Consider the following 23,917-nt stretch of genomic DNA (forward strand, 5'->3'; position numbering starts at 1 on the left):
CCGTACCATCTTGATCAACGGGCTCGCGGAGTTGGCAGTCTTGCTCTTAGCTTGATATAATCCTTTCTTACAGAAAAAGTGCAATAGGTAGCTATGGAAGAGTTTATTCTGCTAAACATTGTCTGCTTTGTGGGGTGCCACCGGACTCCTCGCTGAGCCCCATCTCTATGTCAGCCCCTTGGCAAGACTGATCAAATATTTAGGATTTGCGGTAGGGTCATATTCCGATGGTATCCAAATAGTGGTATCAATGTCTACCAACCGAGAAGATACTGCTTCGAGATTCAGCTCCTGTATGTCTCAGATTGACATCTGGATGAAGCAAAAGTGTTTAAAGCTCAGTTCTGGAAAACAGGTTCTTTTCCTAGGTAAAAACAACTCATTTTGGTCATCAAACTGGTGGCTTCAGGAAACGGAGCCGCTTCCCTGACCTGTATAGAAAGTGAAGAATTTGGGGATTGTCTTTGATGCCAAACTCACTTTTGAAGATCAGGTTAATACTTTGGCTTCCTCTATATTCCTTACTTTAAGAATAATTAGGAAAATCTGCCCTTTTATTCCCCGGACCTCTGAAAAATGATGGTTACTGGCCTTGCCCTATCCAAATTGGACTATGGTAATGCCCTATTCATAGGCATTCAAAAACGCCTCCTTCACAAACTTCAGATGTTGCAGAATGCTTTGGCTCGGCTCCTGTTTAGAATTCCAAAACATCAGTTCATGTCTCAGGCCTTGATTACGCTGCACTGGCTCCCAGTGGCCAAAACAATAGAATTCGAGGCTCTTTGTATAGCCTTCAAGGCGCTATATAACATCGGCCCTGACTACATTCAGGACAGATTCCTCAGGCATTCCCCATCCCGAATGTTCAGATCCTCTGAAGCCAAGCACTTAGTGCTATCTAGGATTAAAAGAGCATCTTGGGGTGGTAGGAGTTTCTTCTGAAACTTGCTCCCTTTGAATGTAAAGAACTGCCCAGACCTATTGGCCTTTGGGAAGCTCCTTAAGATTTAGGCCCATATTTATACTTTTTGACGCTAAACTGCGCTAACGCAGTTTAGCGTCAAAAAGTTTTGCGCCGTCTAACGCCATTCTGAAGCGCCATGCGGGCGCCGTATTTATGGAATGGCGTTAGATGGCGCAAGCAGACCGGCGCTGCCTGGTTTGCGTGGGAAAAAACCACGTAGACCAGACAGCGCCGGCGTAGGGGGAAAATGGCGCATGGGCGTCTTAAAATGGGGCAAGTCAGGTTACGTCGAAAAAATCGTCTTAACCCGACTTGCGCCATTTATTTTCGACGCCCATCCCCCATCAACATGACTCCTATCATTGTAAAGATAGGAGTCATGCCCCCTTGCCCAATGGCCATGCCCAGGGGACTTCTGTCCCCTGGGCATGGTCATTGGGCATAGTGGCATGTAGGGGGGCACAAATCAGGCCCCCCTATGCCACAAAAAATTATTAAAAAAAAAAAAAAAAAAACTTACCTGAACTTACCTGGGGTGGGTCCCTCCAGCCTTGGGTGTCCTCCTGGGGTGGCCAAGGGTGGCAGGGGGGGTCCCTGGGGGCAGGGGAGGGCACTCTGGGCTCATTTTGAGCCCACTTGTCCCTTAACGCCATGCCTGACCCAGGCGTTAAAAAGCGGCGCAAATGCGCCGTTTTTAGCCACGCCCACTCCCGGGCGTCACTTTTGCCCGGGAGTATAAATACCACGTAAAGGCCTGGGAGTCATTTTTTAGACGGGAACGCCTCCCTTGCTTATCATTAACGCAAGGAAGGGGTTCACGCTAAAAAATGACGCACATTCCGGGAACTTTGGCGCTATTCGCCTCTAACGCCATAGTATAAATATGGCGTTAGTTTGCGTTAGTTTTGCGTCGAAATTGCGTCAAAAAAAACGACGCAATTTCGGCGCAAACGGAGTATAAATATGCCCCTTAGCTTTTTAATCATTTGTGTAGCCTCATTCTCTTGCCTTTCCTATGTCAGCAGCAGCTCCTAGATACCCCCGGGCATTCAAGTGCTATACATAACTAAAAATCAAATCAAATCAACTGGATTCAATTACACGTTTTTCCTTTCCTGTACTCAGAAATTAAATTATTTATGCAGAATCACAGGACATTGAGCAGAAGCTGGGATTCAAACATGGTTCTTTTATTCCAAACTCAGTATCTAAAGCCACTGTGTCCCACCTCACCCCCTACATCTGCAGCAGGAAGAAGGTTTCTTTGATGACAGGGCAGTCAGATGTCATGGCGTTGTTCCCGCGTCACTGAGCGTTAGAGTTCTGTCTTGGGCACACACTTTATTACTGAAGCCCTCAGTGTGCACCTCATAGCCACAAACCTTATGTCTACTCGCCATAACATAACCCTTACTTGCCCAAATTTCCCACTGAATCCTAAACCATGAGCCCACACCACTCCCTACTACAGTAGAGCGCACCGCCACAGATACATCTCACTAGACTCCATCACCCGTAAGACACCACAGTCCTCTACTGTGGACACCACCCTTACCCACCCTTACTGTCCCATCAACGCTGCTTCTCCTCCCTCTGAGACGCCACTTCCTTGTGCTGGATTGTATTTTTTTTGTCCTCACATAAGAGAATCACTATAGTTCTTTTGATCGTTGTATGATGCCACAATCTTGTGGTCCAAACTCCATCTGACAATTATTAGAGATTATCAAGGTTCAATGGGCCCAGTGGCGTAACGAAACTGGAGGGGCCCCCCTGCAAAGAACAAGGCCACTAAGTGGGCCCCCAAGGTCTCTGTGACCCGGTCCCACTACACCTGCTCCATCAATTAAAACTCCGTCCCTGGACCGGTCCTCCTTTTCACAGAAGTAACAGGCGATCCAGTTTAAAAACACTAGCTCGCTCTCAGACCACACTACTGCCCTACCCATCTGTGTAAGGATTTATTAAACCTGGCTTTCCTTGCAACATATTTTTAGGCTTAATCACATCTCCTCCGTCCCTGTGAGGGCACTCCATTGTTCCCAAAAATCCCAAATACTTTCTCCAAGACTAACCTTTTCCACATCCCCATCAAGAGACTGTGAGGGTCATTCTGACCCTGGTGGGCGGCGGGAGCCGCCCGCCTAGCGGGAACCGCCAAATGGCCGCTCCGCAGTCAGGAGACCGCGGATGCCATTCTGGCTTTCCCGCTGGGCCGGCGGGCGACCGCCAAAGGAGCGCCCGCCGGCCCAGCGGGAAAGGCCCTGCAACAAGGAAGCCGGCTCCGAATGGAGCCGGCGGAGTTGCAGGGGTGCGACGGGTGCAGTTGCACCCATCGCGATTTTCACTGTCTGCTAAGCAGACAGTGAAAATCTTTATGGGGCCCTGTTAGGGGGGCCCTGCACTACCCATGCCAGTGGCATGGGCAGTGCAGGGGCCCCCAGGGGCCCCACGACACCCGTTCCCGCCATCCTGTTCCTGGCGGTAAAAATCGCCAGAAACAGGATTGCGGGAAGGGGGTCGGAATCTCCATGGCGGCGCTGCTTGCAGCGCCGCCATGGAGATTCAGCCCATGCAGGGGAAATCCGGCGGGAAACCGCCGGATCCCCTTTTCTGACCGCGGCTTTACCGCCGCGGTCAGAATGGGCTGGGAAGCACTGCCAGCCTGTTGGCGGTGCTTCCGTGGTCCCCGGCCCTGGCGGTCTTGGACCGCCAGGGTCGGAATGACCCCCTGTATGTTTTACTAACTACACATATTTCCAATTTAGGGCCTAATTTATAGTTTGACGGATTGCCTGTCGTTCGGTGCTTAATTTGTGCTTGTTGCTTCCGGTGCAGAGTACCATCACTTATTTTTTAGATCCGCCACTTATTTTTGTATAAAACACATATGGGAAAGACGGAGGAAGAGAAAAATGAAAAAGCGTCACAAAGGTAGAAAGCAGAACGCTGCAAGAGTGTTCTGAAGGGGCAGGGAGTGGGTGTAAATGGATTAAAGAGGCCCCAGATGGCTTTAGGATTACGCTGCCTCAGTATTCAGAGTTCACACATTTAATTGCAGCAGCTGCGTGTTTAAGAGGAGTGCTTTGGGCACCAGGACATTTTTATTTACAAATTAACAAATTAAGCACTGCTATCGTTCCACCAGAAGAACGGAATAGATTACTCCATCCTCATGGCGGAGGGACAACCTGGCAAACTTATAAATGACTGCAAAGCAGGTGGTCGTTTATAAGGCATTAACAAGCACCTCTGTCTTGGTGGTTCTTGCTAATGCATTTCGTTGTTTGGTGCAGGGCTGGGTCAGCATGAGGTTCAGATGAGACGGACTAGTCACCGCCGTAGCCAAACCTATGGTCCGCACACATCTAAATAGGGTGGATGAACCATTGTGTTGGCGGCATGTATGTTGCATCACCTTTGGGTGGGAGTAGGCGTACCGCCAACATATACATTAGGCCATTACTTCGCTATACCCCTCTTCAAATGTTTACCTGTCTTTTACTAAAGCATTCACCCAATAAAGTGTTGCCCAAACACTGAATATTCTGTGCAATCAGTCACCAGTACATGCAACGAACAGCTCGCAAAGTCCCTACCCCCACACAAACACCCATTTAAAAATTAACATAATCATCTTTAGAACCCAGTCTGTTGCAAAAACCGGGAGAACAATGTATCAGATTTGCTAATTGTATATGTTGACATTTCCCCAGAGTCTGTAATTTCAGTGATTTAACTGTTAAACCTCTTAGGTTATTTATTTTAATTTTTCTTGCTGACTGCAGAAAGAGCTCGATTTTTAAACCCTAGTGGATGGCAGAAAAAAGTCTCGTTCTTAAACAAAAGGCTGCATGAACAATAACTGCTGATTGCGTTTAGAATTTCAAGCATACAGAAACTGCAGCTTATGATCTAAAAAAAACCCTCTCTACTTCTCAAAACCATGACATCTCGCCACTTTTTAATTCTTCAGCCCACCAGCCTCAGGGTGAAAATAAAAGGCGTATTTAAAGACAATATGTCCTGTGAAGCATTATGCTTCGGAAGCTAATCTGAGAGTTAACATGATAATTGCAGGCGGTGCACACATCTCTGCGCCTGCAGCTACTTACAATGCAAGGTCCTCGTCGCTTCCCAGTGCATGCCGGGAAAAGAGGCAGGGCCATGTCAGGGCTGAATACATTTTTGAGATGCCTGCAACAATGCCTTCCTATTTCAGGCGAACTGTAATACAGAAAGAATATCGATTGGGCATAAAGGGTGTATTGTCCTTTGGGGATGGCAGCCCTGAAACTGACTCACCGGAAGAGCTGCTCAGAACAGGGAGCAGCGATGATGCCTCCAAGGATGGGGTCAGGAGTTCCTTTCAACATTGAAAACGAATGTAAACGTCACCACAAAGCGCAGACTCCCTCAATGAAGAAAGTGTGCACAAGTATTTAGCTGTTTCTTGCAGGATATTGAATGATGCAGGCTTGTCTCCTTGGCATTCAGTCATGTGAGCCCTAGAGAGAGTGGCAGGTGGGGATGTAGAAAGAGGGATGGAAGCCAAGAGGGGACAAGGACAAGAGAGCGCTGAGGAAACAGTGGAAGTTAAAACAGAGAGAGAGCCCGCCAACCCAATGTTTCGGCACAAAGGTTTGGTGCGGCCGGGGCCTTCATCAGTGGATCCTCATGTCTTACACATTACATTGATATTTATTTATTTGTTGGTCAAAAGATTTTCTATAGCATTGACCTAGCGCCAAGGACAGTAGAGTGCTTTACGCATAACAACAGCTTGGCCGTAGCATCAAATATAATGAAGAGAGGTGGGATGAACTGAAGAGCTTTAACGAAGGATTTCAGGTCAGAAATGATGCATTTTTTAATTCTTTTGGAGTGTGAGGTGGTAGGGATCGAGTTTGATATATCTTGATGCGGAACTCAATAGTCCTGGAGCTAGACAAGCAAAACCTTGCTTAGATATTTTGGATTTTCGGGTTACAGGGATTTCAGGATTAGTCAGAATTGAGGTCACAGCTGAAGACAGCTTTCCAATGCAACACATATACATAGAGTGGCCTTTGGGTCACCCCCTTTTGTATGATTGGATGACTTTGTTCTCCATCTCAGTTCTTTGCTCCAGGTTTGATGACTTCCCTCTTTATTCCCGAGTTTGTCCCACCCAGGGGCATTTAGGTCTCACAGTGATCTGAGTGGTGAGGTTTCATTTTGTTCTTGAGAGGACTCTTTACCATGTTTGTAGCATTATAGATGTTATATATGCACCAACAACATCCCACATTCTCTTCACCCATACTGATGCTCCTGCCACTATTGCCACGTCCACCCTCTGCTTCTATAATGTAGTGTGAACGGCACCATTAAAGAACTTGGGCCCACATTTATACTTTTTTAGCGCTGCATTTGCGTCATTTTTTTATGCAAAAACAGCGCAATCTTGCAAAATACAATTGTATTTGGTAAGTTTGCACCATTTTTGCGTCAAAAAGCGGCGCAAATGTGGCGCTAAAAAAGTATAAATATGGGCCTTGATGTTGCTTTTAGATGCAGAATTGGAGACCTATATTCCCCCTCTAAACCCCATCGCTCTGATCTATCCACCTGTACCCAGATACCTTTAGAGAACCTTTATCCACTAGTGCGGTGCCTGGAAAAGGTTGATGCTCCCACCTCATCCTGCGTGCCATAGGAAAGAAGAAAATGTTTTGCGATCGTTCCAACACTAGACATGCATGTTGCGTTACAGTGCCTGGATGTCCTGCAGGTCTATTTCCTCTAGGAAATTCAACAGGCATGTCTTCCACTTCGTGTAATTAGCACCACTTGCAGTATATTTACACGTGGACAACAGAATGCAAGCGGTTGTAGTTTGCAGCGCTTTGTTTCAGTGCACCCTCATGCCAAAAATTGATGTGAGGACACGTTTCACAGTAAAATACAGCGATAAATGACTGATTTGCAATTCACACAATTATGTGTAATTTTAAGTAATTTTGCAGAAATTTCAAATAATCGTGCAAACTTTGCACACCCTTATTCATTACAATCTGTACTGTGTATTGGTATGAATGTGTCTGGTACTGTACACAAACCCCTTCTGTTAATTGGTTACAATGATGAGACACACAACTTCGTCCATAGCAATTTCCTACTGAATGTCAGAGAAATCTTCAGTAGCTCAAATCAGTTTTAGGTGATGACTTCTAAGTATAGCGCTTACATATTGCCTGAGACAGTTTGTAAGCACTTCCTAATGCGCTGTTAACTTTTAGTACATACTGGGAAGCCATATCTCCACTGCTTGGTGATGTGCACTCTTTACATTGTCAACTATGGAAAGTGTGGCACAGGGAGATTAAGTTAATTGCTCAGGGTCATGCAGTTTGATGGAGTGTGATAATTAGGTCTAGAATTTAGGAGCCAAATGTATCATTAGCCCACTTTGCATTTCACCATACACTTTGAGCCCCGGGGCATCAGTGCGCATGACAGTGCCAACAACAGGCACAGCCACGCTGAAGCTTCTATTGGCAAGCAAGGAAAGAATTCTAAAATCACCATTTAATTCTACAAGCAACCCACACATTCCAGTCTTTCTTCTCCTCTGGTTACTGTTTTCTATTTCCTGTCTCAAACTTTCCTTCTGAAATGTATTCCACAGAGTCTTCTTTTCCTACCACCCTTCTTTTTTCTCTTTCTATGACATTTTGAGGGATGAAGATTTCAGTTTTCCAAGCTTGAAGGCCTTGCTGCCGCCTTCTCATAGATGGACACTCACCATAGGCCCTTTCTGGAAGCCAGTCCTATTGCGGGTTAACCTTCATTGCCCCCTATCCATCCTGGGCTAGTCACGTGCACCCTTTTTTAGCCCAACAGATGTATCTGATGTTATAGTGAATAAGACGTAGGTTTTTTGTTGGCTTTTTCTTGTCATTAAAATGGCCATCTGTAGATGTGTTTTGTGTCAATGATGGACTGTGGACATAATGGTCAGTGATGTGTGGTCAGAGAATGATCTGACCATGAATGGGGTAACAGTGTTTGCATCACTGGTTCAATGTTGGTCATGAAGACTAGTTTAAATGTATGGCCCACTATAATTTAGGGAATATTCTTAGCTTTACTGGATTAGTGTTGAGTATGAAGACTAGTTTAAGTGAATGGCCCGCTATAACTTAGGGAATATTCTTAGCTCTGTTGTATTAATGTTGAGTTCGAAGACTAGTTTAAGTGAATGGCCCGCTATAACTTAGGGCAGTGGTTCCCAACCTGTGGTCCTGGGACACCTGGGGGTCCGCAAAGTCTACTCTGGGGGCCGCGACTGCTAAGAAAGTTAAATAATGTTAACAGATTAGGTTCCCAGCTTTCAGTAATGACTCAGTAGGGGGTCCCCGGATACCAATAAAGATCCAGTGGGGTCCCCCGGGCTCCAGTAATGACACATTGGAAGTCAAAAGGTTTGGAACCACTGACTTAGGGAATATTCTTAGCTCTACTAGATTAGTGTTGAGTATGAAGGCTAGTTTAAGTATATGGCCCGCTATAACCAAGGGAATATTGTGAGCTTAACTGGATTAGTCTTGAGCATGAAGACTAGTTTAAGTGTATGGTTCGCTATAATTGAGGGAATATTGTTAGCTTTATTGGAATAGTGTTGAGCAGGAAGACTAGTTTATGTGTACGACCTGCTATTACTGATGGAATATTTGTAAGCTTCACTGAATTAGTGTTGAGTGTAAATGCTTGTTTAAGTGTATGGCCCGCCGTTAGAATTGGGGTTTCTGGTTGTGTGGGGTATGAACCTAAGCCAGGCAGAACTCACCACTCTAGTCAGGGTAAGGGAGCTACACACACAAGATAACCCCTGCTCACCCCCTTGGTAGCTTGGCCAGAGCAGTCAGACTTATCTTAGAGGCAATGTATAAAGTGTTTGCACAACACACACACCAGTGATACGGTAAATATGCCATAAAAGAAACTGCACACAATATTGTGTAAAAAATATAGAATATGTTGTTCATAAACCATAGACTAAAACCACATAAAACAGTTATTACCTTGCCAACGAAAAATTGTTGAACATCACGATAAGTGCAAATAAATGAAATATTCCCACATTGCACAGTTCATCAAAACACCATCCCTGAGCAGGTTATGCTACCACACTTTATAATACATGCTTATCCCGACAAGGAAGCCATAACACAACATAGTACAGTGAACACTGAGGGCATAAAATGCAGTAGTTAGGTGCCAAACGTAAATGAGTCCAAAACATCACCATATCCACATTAGTACCAACACCCCCTATAAAACTAGGGGTCATAGAGCTCCTGCGCTCCTAGTAGGTATAATACCGTAGCCTCAGCTACCCAGCGTAGAGTGCAAGACTGCCTGCACTCATACCACCTAATATGCAGTAATTTTAGGACCTCGGCTTGTACTGCAGTCTTGCGTCAATCTTTGGTTCTCTTCAGAAGATTCACCCCAAGAATGCAGGACAAAGGCCCAAAGGTAGGCACAAACACAGGTGGGGGTTAATCCCCATAGAAAGGCTTCCTGGGGAGATCTTGCTGGGTCCTCTGTACCAACCAGCATAAAGCAGCTAATGGTGCTCGGGATCCCCTACCAGAGGAGTTACGGTAATCGGAACGAGCCCTCCGGCTCGGGAACTTCATACAGGGCAAGGTTCAGTGCAACAGGCTCCTGCAGTGAGACCTCTCTCAATCACCCCCATCATCAGGCTTCAGGCATCAGGCTTTCCGAATCAGGTACCTTAGCCACTCTGAGTCGCAGGTGGGCCTCTCACCCAGGGCCCACAGTGCAGCTGTCATGGCAGCTCTTTCCACTGCCCCTTCCTCTGCAGAGTCGGCTGCAGCACGAAGAGACGCCTTTCCCACAAGGGACTCCTGCAGCTGGGGGAAGGTCGCAGCACTCCTCTGGGAAGCGCCCCATATGCTGACTGAGGTCAAGACAGGAGAAAGAGCAATCAGCGCTTTCCCACGCGTTTCCAGCAAAGCACCTCACATGCAGTGACGACCCCGGTGCTCACCACATACCAACAGGTTGGATGCATGGCTTCACCACACGTGCACGCTGTAACCTGGGAGAGGGTCCACATGAACACTCCTCACAAGAGCAGGGGGAGGAAAGGCAAGCCCATGAGCCCTTGGAGATCACTGGGGCACCCAAAAGCAGGGTGAAGTCAGGTCAGCACAAAGCTCCTTGTTGCAAGGTGGCAGTCCTTCTCTCAGGCTAGCAGGCAGCAGGACAGCACTTCAAAGCAGATAAGTCCAGTGGTGGTTCCTCTGGCCAGTCTACTGGCAAGGTGAGGTCTGTAGAGCCAGTAGCATCTGGTTACAAGTCCTTGCAGTGTCCAAAAATATGGGGTCACAGCTCCTGCACTTGTACTCAAAATGTCTTTGATCTAGGTGGAACTTCAAAAGAACCTTAGAAGTGCACAACACCCCCTTTTAGTCCCAATCCTGGCTGCAGACATCAATAGGGGGTAAACAAGCCCACTGTGTGAGGACAGGGTTGAGCCTATTCAAGTGTAAAGTGTGAACGACCCCCCTCTCTCCCAGCCCAGTAAGATCATCAGTATGTATATGAATGCAGATGTAAACCTGTACACCTAACCCTCCCTGATGGATAGGTGTCTGGAGAGTATGCACAAAGTGGAGCCATCACTCTGCCCTAAACGTAGATTGGAGTTAGGTTGCAAAGCATAAGAGCCATAAGCACAGTGAAATGCCCACTTTCTAAAAGTGGCATTTTTACAATAGTAATGAAAAATCCACCTACACCAATAAGCAGGATTTCTGGCTACCATTCCAAATATACCAAACATGCCTATGCTACTCCTAACAGATTACAAATTACCACTTAGACATATATAAAGGAATTCCCAATGCAAAGCTATGAGAGGAGCAACACTCATAGTAGTGAAAAAACGGAATATGCTTTTTGTCACTAATAGGACAGGTAACACATCAAAATATATGTCCTACCTTTTATATGCACAGCACCCTGCCCATAGCACTATGTAGGGCCTACCTTAGGGGTTGTTTTAGGTGTAGTAAAGCGGGAGTTTAGACCTTGGCAAGTAGTTTGACTTGCCAAATCAAAGTGGCAGTAAACTGTGCATGCAGGTGCTGCAGTGGCAGGCCTGAGACAAATTTGAAAGGCTACTTCTGTGGGGAGCACAATATGAGCTGCAGGCCCACTAGTAGAATTTATTTTACAGGCCATGGGTACATGGTATACCACTTTACAAAGGACGCACAGGTAAATTAAATAAGCCAAACAGGTGTAAGCCAATTATACCACATTTTAGGGGTGAGAGCACATGCGCTTTAGCACTGATTAGCAGTGGCAAAGTGTCCAGAGTCTTAAAGCCAACAAAAAGAAGGTCAGAAAAAAGGAGGAGAAGGCAAAAGGTTTGGGAATAATCCAGCAGAAAGAGTTACTTCCAACACCTGCTATAACTGAGGGAACATTTTGGCTTTACTGGAATAGTGTTGAACATGAAGACTAGTTTAAGTGTATGGCCGTTATAACTGAGGGATTGTGGTTAGTTTAACTGGATTAGTGTTGAGCATGAAGACTAGTTTAAGTGTATGGCTGGCTATTATTGAAGGATTATGGTTAGTTTAACTGGATTAGTGTTGAGCATAAAGACTAGTTTAAGTGTATGGCCCCTTATAACTGAGGGATTATGGTTATTTTAACTGGATTAGTGTTGGGCATGAAGACTAGTTTAAGTGTATGGCCCCTTATAACTGAGGGATTATGGTTATTTTAACTGGATTAGTGTTGAGCATGAAGACTAGTTTAAGTGTACGACCTGCTGTTACTGAGGGAATACTGATAGCTTTACTTGATTAGTATTGAGCCTGAAGGCTAGTGGTACCACATCAGGCCTAGTTGCCCTATTGTGAATCGATGGATACGTTAAGTGAATAACCAAATGCATGTGGACAGAATAATTCCTTGTCAGGCTTCCAGGAAAGCTATTTATTTGAAGTCCTCGAAATTTACTTGGAAGGAATTTATTAGGGTAGTATGCGAATGCTAAATGTTATTTTCATGGGCGAATGGGTTTGACTACATCAGAAGTCAAAGCACCTCCAGCAGAACGTATGCAGCAACGTAGTGCTGTTTGCAAAAGTCAAGTTTGTATTTTAAATAAAATCTCAGCAGGATATTTCTCCAATAAGATCCATACATCGGGAATAGGACTGACTGGACTTCAATACAATTGGATGTCTTGACCGAGCCACCTTCCTCCTGGGTTTAATTTGTAAAAAGAAATAAGTTGAGGGGAATTAAGTTTTTCCTAGGAGCCCACCACGAGAGCTGCCAAATGCAGGACAATCTAATGCGACTGCTGTGTCATCTTAACTCCACCTTAAACCTCTTTCGTCTACACTTCTGTTCTTCATCTCACTCTTGGGGTTTTGATCATCTCTGATTTCTCCCATTACTTCCATGTTCCCATCAACATTTTCCTCCTTCTTTCTCCCTTTTCTACTTTTCTCGCTCTTTCTCTCTGTCATATTCTGGTAAGTACCAGTACTCAAAAATGAGTACCAATGATCAGCATCTGCAACCACCAATCCAGCAGAAATGATGATCTTAACCTGCTACCCAATCAAGTACCCTCAGGCTCTGTAAATCCACCAAATCTGACCTTTGAGGGTAGGAGCGGTCCATGAACGGCACCATCATCAGACTCCCTACAGCAAGGAGAAGAGCAAAGGCTCTCTCCATCTTCTGTGGCCTAGAGTTCTGGTGGCGCACCTCGTGCTGGTGCTGTGGAGGCTGTCATGGCAATCCCGATCCAAGTTTGTGCAGAAGTACACTGCTAGGGCAGGTGGTCCTCAGCTGCTGGGAGACTCCTTTATTTTTGTAGCCTTTTTATATTTTGCATATTGGACCTGTTTGCACAAAAAAAGTAATTGATTAATTTAAAAAAATGCATGCAAGCGCAGGGCTATTAACTTTGATGATGCTGGTTCTTTACCTATTTTGAACTTTTTGTGACTTACTTTGGGTATTGATTTGTTTCAGTTAGGTGTTTTGACACTACTGCCCTCCAGTCCATCCTTATATGGATCTGAAACAAGCCACACGTGGAGCGCTCTACAAAAAGTGCAAGACCATTTCATTTGTAGGTGGCTTAACAAAATGATGAGCAGTTTAGACCACGTTTCGCAAGCTTTAACATGGCGTAGAAAGGATCAAATCAATGTGGTACCTGCTCTCTTCTTATAAGGGGCTGAAGCAAAGAGAGTTTTCTCCTGGTGGAAGCATTTACATACAGTTATGTGCCATAAAAAAACGCTAATGGGGCAGATTGCGAAAAAATCACTTAAAGTATAATATCTGTTGATGGCAAATTAGACGGGTCTTAAAAGAGTGATTGTGCCTCTGCCTGAGTCCCAGTTTAGAAATCTGAAAAGTGGCGGACAACGTGCATCCCCTCAACCTCTTACTGGGTAAACTCAGTACAATTAATTGGAAGTCATTTTAATTGACTCTTTGTGTTGGTGCAAAACTTTAATTTGCACTGAAATGTGTTAAATCCATTTCTCACTAGAAAAGCAGCAAAATGAATCTGTCCTTTTATCCCTTAAATCTATTACGAAGACAAATGCCGAAAGCTGCGAAAGACTCCTTCAGAGTTACATATTCGTGAGCTTCGGAGCAGTAAATCTTAGAGTTTAATGGGTTCTAAAATATGGCTTACCCTGTGTGGCATTATAGTCTGTGATTGGTTTGTGCGAAAGGTCTAATAACTCGACCTTGAATTGTGAGGCCTGTTTGTCATCTTACAAAGAATATTCCCAGCTCCGAGGCCTGCCAGCAGGGATGAGCCTGGCTTCATTCCGATCTAAAACCATTTTATATTCTAAATATTAACCGCTGGCGCATGTGGTGCTGCGGTAAATTAGTTCCTTTTTGTGCGCATTTGCCTCCTTCTTATTGCTCGGGTAATTGAGGGCCCTTTGAAAGGAACATGAAGAAAACGCATCAAAATATCTTCATTCCCAGCTGAGGGAGTTATTGTGTCACGGAATGGGACTGTGGCCATAGCCAATGGGCTGCCCGTCTGCCTCCTGCCGTCCCCGGAGTGCCGGGAGAGCCTCACACATTAAGAAGCAATTTCTAGCCGTCAACCAGGCAAGTAAAAAAAAAAAAAAAAAAAAAAACATTAAAAAAATTAAAAACGAGACACTGTAATTAAATCAGCAGTGTGATTGTGAAATCTTGAACAATATATTTTCGTTTCCTCTTTATCATCTACATAAGTCTCTGCTTTCTGTGTTCACATATTTTTTATTTCCAACAATACAAACTCCATGGAATGTATATTTATTTGTTGCACAGCATTAGCAATTTAACACACATGCCCTGATTTCGAGGAGGAAAGTAACAAAAGCTGCCTCATATCAGCAGGTTCAAAGTTTGCACATCCATTGTATGCAGTGCTTAATTTGTGCTTGTTGTTTCTGGTGCAGGGCATCGGCACTTATTTTTGAGGGCCAGGGCTTATTCTTCTGCCTCAAGCATTTGCTGGGAGCAAAAGACACATATGGGAAAGACGGAGGGAGGGAAAAACGAAAAAGCGTCACAAAGCGAGAAAGCAGAAAGCTGCAAGAGTGAGCTGAAGGGGCAGAGAGTGGCTGTAAATGGATTAAAGAGGCTAGAGGTGGCTTCAGGATTGCGTCGCCTTAGTATTACATGTTCCGAAATGTAATTGCAGCAGCCGCGTGTTTAAGGGTAAGTCGTTGGGCACCGGCATGTTTTTATTTTCAAATTAGGCACTGATTGTATGGATAAGCTATTCAGATGCAAAACTGAGGTGGTCAGAATTGATCGGATGGAATAATTATTGCATATTCTTAGTTTTTGGGGAACATCATGCAGATTGTGGATCCCGCAGCATCAAAATCCACGTCTTGGTAAATGCTGGACAGCTACTAAATTTCAGCAGCTTTGAGGTGCCAAAATGCAATAAAGGGTTCAATCTTTATCGCACCTGGTAATTACCGGATATGATCAGCCTCGCACCACTTGTAATTGCGATTTCTGTGCAAAAGGGTGTTTTGCAACTGGATCACGATTTGAGGGGGCACTTGCAATCAGACTCTTATAGATGTCTTGCTGGTGGAAGTCCAACCAGTGAAGATTCTGATTGCCATGCGGCGCTGGCAAGGTAACTGGCAAAGATAGTAGCAAATCAGGTGCCCAAACCAACCTGACGCACCACCATGTCTGGCAGAGTTACCTTTATTTACACATAGGTTGGCAGTTTTTCACATATCTGTTCTCTCTCTTTATATATATATATATATATATATATATGTTGCTCTGCAACATTTTTTATATAAATTAATATTACCCAATCGAAATGGATATTCATTTTAATGAAGGATGAAAGGCTGAGTTGACCTTGTCTGTATTCGAACCTGTAGCTTACACACAGATCTCAACGGAAATTACTCAACCTGCTGAGCTATATTACTGTTTATATTGTCACTAACTTGCTTGGAGTTATCTCCGAAAAGATAGTGACTGTCTGCTTGACTTGCGATTGATCAAACTACAGAAATAGCTTGTTTTGTCAGCTGGCGCTTTCCATCTTCATTAATTCAGTGGCTGAAGTGTCACACTGAATAGAGGCTCTGAACTTACAGATGACACTTAAATGTCTTCAGAACTTCAGAACTGTGAAAATGTTTAGACAGTTTAATAACCCTCTCCTTTGTGCATAATACCTCCATTTTGTATTAACGATTTTTATTTTAACTCTCGGTATCTTCCTTTTCATTTTTTAGGCTTCTAATAAAAATATATTTTTTTACTTTAATTTTTTATTAGTGCCTGGAGGAGCTGAAGGAATGAAATAGCCACTTGATATCAATAAACTGACTGGATAGGCACCATAGCTTTGCATGTATTTCAAAGGCACACCCCAGACTTTGCCATTGAGCAGTGAACTTGTCATCGCAGGAAGAGTGGTCAACAAAAACCATGCAACTTAGTTACAGGCTTCTCACATGAGTCTGCCAATCAACATGTGGCAACTACCTTGACTTGTGCTGGGTCTGTGTTTATGTATTGCGTATACCTTCAGAGGAGTGGCTGATACCTGTGCCCCCCTCCCAGTATAATATTACATTGCTATTTTAGGTAGCACTTCATAAGCTAACTTATGCCATTTCCAGACATTAATTCAATTCGATTTACCAACCTCAGAAGAATGGAAGGCTGAGTCAGCCTTCCCAGGGGCTGGTGGCCCTTTTCAATAAATGTTTTAGAGTTAAATGCTCAAGTCACTGAACTTCGTTGTTGTGGGGGATGGGGGTGGTGGTTGGGTTTTTGTTGAACGTGGTATTATACGACCCTGCCAATACTCGCTTCCCCATCTTCCATAAATGTACAGTTCCCTCCCCCTTAACTCTGCATGTAGGTGATGTGCTGCTGCCAGATCACTGAGGAAATGGATGAAGTCCAATGGAAAACCAGTCAACGTAGCCTTGTTCAGCATCCAACCCAATGAAAGTGATTTGCAGTGGCCTTAGCTCCTAGTTCTATCAAGACTTGAAACCCGCATAGAGTAAACCTGCAACAGCATCTGCGGAATCAGTCTGTGCCGAAACACATACACTTTCCTTCAAGAACCCACTTTTTCTAATTCCTTCAGCTCGCATTCCTGGGTATTCTCCTCATTCTGCAGCACACGTAGAAAGGAAAACAAGGAGAAATAAAGATATTTCTCCAGGTTAAGCTTCACCTGGGGGTTATAGCAGTTTGATGGATTACTGGGCCTACCACTAATGGTAAATCTGGGACTGTGCCAACATCCATGGGTGGATGCGTGGGAACACCCACTCTGCAACGATGGTACACCTTCCTGCCGGAGAGTAATGCAGTGATTTGCGCTGCCTTGCTCTACCCTAGATTTATCACGCCATGCAGGGTCACGCAAGGTAGCCATGCACGGCTCGATATACCTCACTCAGGTTTTGTGTCACCGTTGTGCTTCCTTGCATGATGCAAGAGCAATGGAAAACCTTGATAAATATGCCCCAAGTTTCTGTTTGTCCCACAATAGCTTCTGGTGAAGGGCCCTGGGCTGTCCATACACTGCTGTGACCTCTACTCTTAAGATACATGTAATGTCCAGTCTCAATCTTTCTTATTTACCCCCTCCTAAGTTTTTGTGAATGTCAATTTGGTTTGTTCTAATCACACTGGGCTCTTCCAAATGGTGAGTGTGCTTCTCATCGTTCATAAAGGTCCTTGTTTTCAGGGACAATTTCCAATTTAAATTTCTTACAGTTTGGCAAATAAATTAAATTAAAATCAGAGATGCATAGTGTTGGGAGCTGAGTTACTAGTTGAGGGGGGCAAAACCTGAGCTCAAGCAAGAAGCACAATCTCTGTCAGGGTGAAACACAAGCAAACCCCAGATTAAGCTGTGCTCAACCCTCTGGTACCTTGGCACAAAGAAGTCAGGTTTAACTTAGAGGCCATGTGTAAAATATGTATGCAGCATTTCAAACAATAATAACGTCAAAACACAATACAGGAAAACTCTGTACCAATTTAGAAAAATAGAGTAAAATGTGTTACATTTTGGGACAAAAACACGAAATTTTATGCAATTCATGAGATGCAAATCCAACTATATTTTAGTGTGAAATGTGTCCCTGTGTCAATTTTTGATATGAGACCACATTTGACGCTAAAAAGCACAAAAAAAACAATTGCTGCGAACAACAGCCACTCACGTTCTGGTTGTTTACAGTCTTCCGGTGCTCCATTTTTGCTGTTAATGACAGCGCAATTACACAATGTGTCTTAATTTTAGGAATTTTGTGTTGCACGCGTAACATGAAATTACCTGAATTACACCACCATGGTTTGCATTTCACCCCGTCCAATCACAAGTGGCAGATCCTGATTCACCATGCCCACCCATGGAAATTTGCTAATCCAGATAATCTGACAGTACAGAGGATTTTCAATGTAGAAAAAACCTCTAATATGTCAATGCACATTTCTACCAGTGGATGGTCGGCTCTGTGGACTCTCCGCAGTGCCAAGTGCAGAAGCGGAGAAGGGCCCATTGGAATGTATGGTTATACTATTGAATATTGGTTGCCAGAATATCATAGTACAAGCATATCGAGGACAGAATATCGAGGGACAAAATATCGACAAGTAAGTGCATTTCGGAAGTGAAGATTTCTTATTAATAACTCCCCATCTACGTATCTTGAAGAAAAGTGTACCGCACAGGTACATATGTGCGGAGTTAGGTATAGACATGATAGACTTATTTACCTATGAATATTTGTTTTTAATATGTTCTCTTCAATATTGTGTCCCATCGATTTTCCACGGTCGATATACTGGGAACACACCAAATCTATGACAAATACATATTCCCATGACTACTCTTCATCAAAGTCAGATGCCTACTCAAATTGTAAGAGTAATTCTATGAAAGTAGATTTACAACTTTTCAAATACTGTGCGTGAACTTCTCCCTATATATTTTACTTATGGATTTTTTTTTGCCCTATAGAGTGCTTTGACACTCTCCTAGGCCTTGTTCTACAGAACAACATAAACAGTAAATAATTACCAAGAGCTTAAGAGGTTCAACTGTGTCTTGACTTTGAGGGCCCTATTCACAAAGGGCCACCGCACTCATGGTGGAGGTCCCGCAGTCATGCCACTGGAAGGAGGGGGGAGATATCTGAACTTGTATAGGGTGTCCCACACTCGTGGCAGAGGTCCAGCACTCATATCGGTGGGGGGAAGGGTGGTATCTGCACTTGTATAGGGTGTTCCACACTTGTGGCAGAGGTCGGGGGTATCTGCACTTGTATAGGGTGTTCCACACTTGTAGCAGAGGTCCAGCAGTGATACCGGTGGGTGGGGGGAGGCGGATATCTGCACTTGTATAGGGTGTCCCACACTCGTGGTAGAGGTCCAGCACTGATATCGGTGGGTGGAAGGAGGATATCTGCACTTGTATAGGTGTTCCACAATTGTGGCAGAGCTCCAGCACTCATACCGGTGGGGGGAAGGGGGATATCTGCACTTGTATAGGGTGTCCCACACATGTGGCAGAGGTCCCGCAGTCATGCCGGCAGGGGAAGGGGTCTGTGGGGGGCAATGGGAGGGTCTGCACTTGTATAAGGTGTCCCACACTTGTGGCAGAGGTCCCGCAGTGATACCAGTTGGGGCGAGTGGGAGGCGGATATCCGCACTTGTATACGGTGTTCCACACATGTGGCAGAGGTCCCGCAGTCATGCCGGCAGGGGGAGGGGTCTGTGGGGGGCAATGGGAGGGTCTGCACTTGTATAGGGTGTCCCACACTCGTGGCAGAGGTCCAGCAGTGATACCGGTGGGGGGGAGTGGGAGGCGGATATCCGCACTTGTATCGGGTGTCCCACACTTGTGGCAGAGGTCCCGCAGTCATGCCGGCAGGGGGTGGGGTCTGTGGGGGGCAATGGGAGGGTCCGCACTTGTATAGGGTGTCCCACACTTGTGGCAGAGGTCCCGCAGTGATACCGGTGGGGGGGAGTGGGAGGCGGATATCCGCACTTGTATAGGGTGTCCCACACATGTGGCAGAGGTCCCGCAGTCATGCCGGCAGGGGGTGGGGTCTGTGGGGGGCAATGGGAGGGTCCGCACTTGTATAGGGTGTCCCACACTTGTGGCAGAGGTCCCGCAGTGATACCGGTGGGGGGGAGTGGGAGGCGGATATCCGCACTTGTATACGGTGTTCCACACATGTGGCAGAGGTCCCGCAGTCATGCCGGCAGGGGGAGGGGTCTGTGGGGGCCAATGGGAGGGTCTGCACTTGTATAGGGTGTCCCACACTTGTGGCAGAGGTCCAGCAGTGATACCGGTGGGGGGGAGTGGGAGGCGGATATCCGCACTTGTATCGGGTGTCCCACACTTGTGGCAGAGGTCCCGCAGTCATGCCGGCAGGGGGTGGGGTCTGTGGGGGGCAATGGGAGGGTCCGCACTTGTATTGGGTGTCCCACACTTGTGGCAGAGGTCCCGCAGTGATTCCGGTGGGGGGGAGTGGGAGGCGGATATCCGCACTTGTATAGGGTGTCCCACACATGTGGCAGAGGTCCCGCAGTCATGCCGGCAGGGGAAGGGGTCTGTGGGGGGCAATGGGAGGGTCTGCACTTGTATAGGGTGTCCCGCACTGGTGGCAGAGGTCCAGCACTCATACCGGTGGGGGGAAGGGGATATCTGCACTTGTATATGGTGTCCCACACTTGTGGCAGAGGTCCCGCAGTGATACCGGTGGGGGGGAGTGGGAGGCGGATATCCGCACTTGTATAGGGTGTCCCACACATGTGGCAATGGTCCCGCAGTCATGCCGGCAGGGGAAGGGGTCTGTGGGGGGCAATGGGAGGGTCCGCACTTGTATAGGGTGTCCCGCACTGGTGGCAGGACCTCCGTACAGCATTTACCCATTGCAGAGGTCCCGCCACAAGTGCGGGCCCACATCACAAGTGGGGGTCCCCACAAGACTGCGGGGCCTCTGCCACGAGTGCGGAGGCCCTTTGTGAATCAGGCCCTGATTTTGGAGGGTGTATTCCTGACTTTGGGTGTGGAGGGCTTACGGACTGTGCTGTGCACATGATCTTACCTAATGTCGTCCAGTGTTACTATTCCTAAGGAGGAGATAGGGACCGGCACGAGATGGCCCGAAAAAATTGTGAAAAGGGCCAAAAATCACACTCTTCTGTGTTTGGGCAGTACTCCAGTTAGCTAAAACATCTTCTTTCAACATACTTGCACTATTTCGGTTCCCAGAGGACAGTGTCTTTTAAGCATCAGCTGTGCTTTCCTAGTGCTTCCCTTTAACACAACGAGGTGTGATAACGCAAGGTAGAATTCAAGCTGCTCCGGTACTGTGCATGTATGAAACGTTTGATGAGAACATTCGTACTTAAAGTAGCATCTCTCTTCCAGGATAGAGGAGCTTCACTCATTTTTTGTATTTTATGTTACAGATGGACCCCATTCAGAAGGCTGTGATAAACCATACTTTTGGGGTCCCCCTAGCCCACAGGAGGAAGCAGATCGCCTCGTGCAGCGTGTGCCAGCTGCGATTCAATTCCGACGTAAGTTTCCTTTTGTCTGTGGCTGTCTATCAAAGAATGAATGTGTCGCTCAGCCTCACTATAGCGCTCACTTAGCTATAGACAAACGGCGCGCTTTTGTGCTAAACGTGCTGCAGTGGTGCTGTTTCCTATTCGATGCAGATTATGAAACTGGACCAGAAAAACAAGGTTCTAGTTCTGGGTTAGTGTCTACAACCACAGTTGTGGGTTTGTATATTCGTCACCATGGGGCATATTCTAAGTGCTGGCCAGGCCTAGAAAACTTAAGTTATGATTAATGTTGACTTGTGGCTCAGTGGACTAGTGAATCCACTGATGGAATCTCTGTTTAAATCATGTCGTGTGTGCAAATCCTGGCATAGCCCACAGATCCTTCATCCTACCAAGGTCGATAAAGTGAGTTCCACACATAGTTAACAAAAAGCAACCATTTTCATTCAGTCCTGGGTGTGAACGCCTGCACTACAGGTACACGTCATGTGGCTGGCTAACTGTTGCTTGAGGTGTTATTGACTTTGCGATCGTCCCTCTTTCAATGTTCTTAACATCCAAATGTGAGTGAGTCGCTGCAATAGATGTAAAGCGTTAGTAGAATCCACTATTCAGCTGGCGAGTGAGTGGAGGTGTGTTCATGCGAGTCAGTGAATGAATGTACGGTGAGTGCATGAGTGGACGTGAACGGGTATCGAGATGAGAGACAGAGATTGAGTGACTGAGTCCGTGCTTGTGAACAATTGGATGTCAGCTTTCCATAGTCAAAAAAAATGAGGGAGGTGCGTGTGTGTGTGTGTGTGCATGTTTCTGTGTGTGTTGGAATGACAGTGGTCTTGTGGCTGGGAATGTGTCCAAGTGAATGCATGTTTGAGTGTATATGTATGTGAATAACTGTGTGTGAGTGATTGTGAACCAAAGCATGCATAAGTGAATGCCTAGGAGAATTATTGGGCAGTGCAGGGTTGAATCAGTGCTCAATACCAAGGGAGCCTCAGTGACTAAACAATTGTGCACGTGACATCGGCGCATTTATTTAAGGCTGTGGCTGAAATAGTGTGCACGTGAGCAAGCATTTGACCAAATGTATGTGTTAATGACGTATACTGTGACTTAAAGGGTGTGCATATGGGCATTTACAACATGTAATGAGTGTATGATTGAACAAGCACACAAGTGAGCGAGTGAATTGGTGCAAGGGCAACCACTGACTGAACTTCCATCAACCTGCCAGACACTTGCGCTCCACGTCCCTAGCCGTCGCGCACACTCCCCGCATCTGTCGCCGCGGTGGCCGGTCCTTCTCCTGCATCACCGCCAGGGGCGTAGGAGACACTAAATTTCTGGGAGGGACAGGGACAACCTTGAGGTGGGCTCCCTGCACAAAGTTTGCACCCAGAAGGGTTGCCGTGGTAGGGGGAGATGGGAAAGGCGGTCGCTTCCAGTCGAATCCTGTGTGGCCTGCAATTCCCTGTCTGCTGGGCCCTTTGCTGCCTGTTAGGCAGCGACAGGCTCTGTGATGCTGTTCGCCTGTGTGAAGTCCTAAGAGGCCTGTACTGCCTGCTGGGCGCAGTGCTTTCTGTCGATTCCTGTGCTGCCTGCCAGGCACTATGCTGCCTGTTGGGAGCTTTCTTACTAGTCAGGCTGTGTCAGTCTCTGGCCCCCCCGCCTGCCTATGAAGGCCAGTAAGGCCTATGATTGCTGCGAGGTCCTTGTCTGACTGTCAAGTGGCAGTCTCTGTGCTGCCCCCTTCCTGTGAACTGCTGTGCTGTCTGACAGGGCCGGCCTTAGTGCTGGTGGCGCCCTGTGCGACATTGTTTGTTGGTGCCCCCCAGTGACCACCTCTGCCACGGATTCCCTCACTACTATCCATCACCACTCTCTCAGATGCATTTCATTCGTTTTATAGCACCACTCATACCGGGAAATATCCCTTACAAGGCAATCAATGCAGTGCAATGCATTGACCACGCTGCCATTACCACAAATATAGGTCTAGCACACATGCCTTTACCACACATATCTTTACCACACATGTGTGGTTACAGCATAGAGAGCGGTCTAGCTGTCCGGGTGGAACAGGAAGAAGCAGAGGAGAGAGAGGTAAGTAGGGCTGTGGTCGGGTTTAGAGTAGGAGGTTGGGGTCATTTTTAGGGCAGGGTAGGGTTGGGGTAGTTTTTAGGACAGGGTGGTGTAGGTTTTAGGGGACAGGGGGAGTGCATGGAGTTCAAGTAGTTTTAGGACAGTGTGGGGTAGGTTTTAGGGTACAGGGTGGGGGTCATGTAGTATTTAGGACAGAGCAAGTAGGTTTTAGGGTTCAGGGTGGGGTCAGGGGCATCAAGGTAGTTTTTAGAGCAGTTCAGGGTAGGTTTTAGGGTTCAGAGTGGGGGTCGGGATAGTTTTTAGGACAGGGCAGTGTTACTTTTAGGGCTCAGGGCAGGGGGTGTAGGGCTCAGGGCAGGGGCAGTTTTAAGTGCTTGGATGGGTGGAGTATGGTATCAGGTGTAAGGGGGCAGGGTAGGGAGAATTTACCACGCATGTTCCTTTACAAAACATGCTTTTACAATGAAATTCGTTGTAAAGGCATGCGTAGTAAAGACACGGTCATTGTTGAGACCGCGATGTTAAGGCATGCACGATATACGCATGTGTTGTTCTATCATTCATCCCTCATACCAGTCTAGGGTGTCAAAGCACCTTACATCACACAGACATTACACAGAGACAATCATATATGTGTAAATCAGTGTATATGAAATGTTACATAGGACAGAG

General features: G+C 46.1%; 1 protein-coding gene across 1 annotated transcript in view; it reads left to right on the plus strand.

Moving 5' to 3' along the window:
* The window catches only part of ZNF385D (zinc finger protein 385D), a 420,680-nt gene that overhangs the window by 194,197 nt on the left and 202,566 nt on the right, over positions 1-23,917 (plus strand). Inside the window, exon 4 of the mRNA XM_069212061.1 lies at positions 21,041-21,151. Coding sequence (XP_069068162.1) covers positions 21,041-21,151 — 111 coding nt within the window. The remainder of the gene's footprint in view (positions 1-21,040; positions 21,152-23,917) is intronic.

The sequence above is a fragment of the Pleurodeles waltl genome, chromosome 10 (assembly GCF_031143425.1).
Source record: "Pleurodeles waltl isolate 20211129_DDA chromosome 10, aPleWal1.hap1.20221129, whole genome shotgun sequence".
Lineage (NCBI taxonomy): Eukaryota > Metazoa > Chordata > Amphibia > Caudata > Salamandridae > Pleurodeles > Pleurodeles waltl.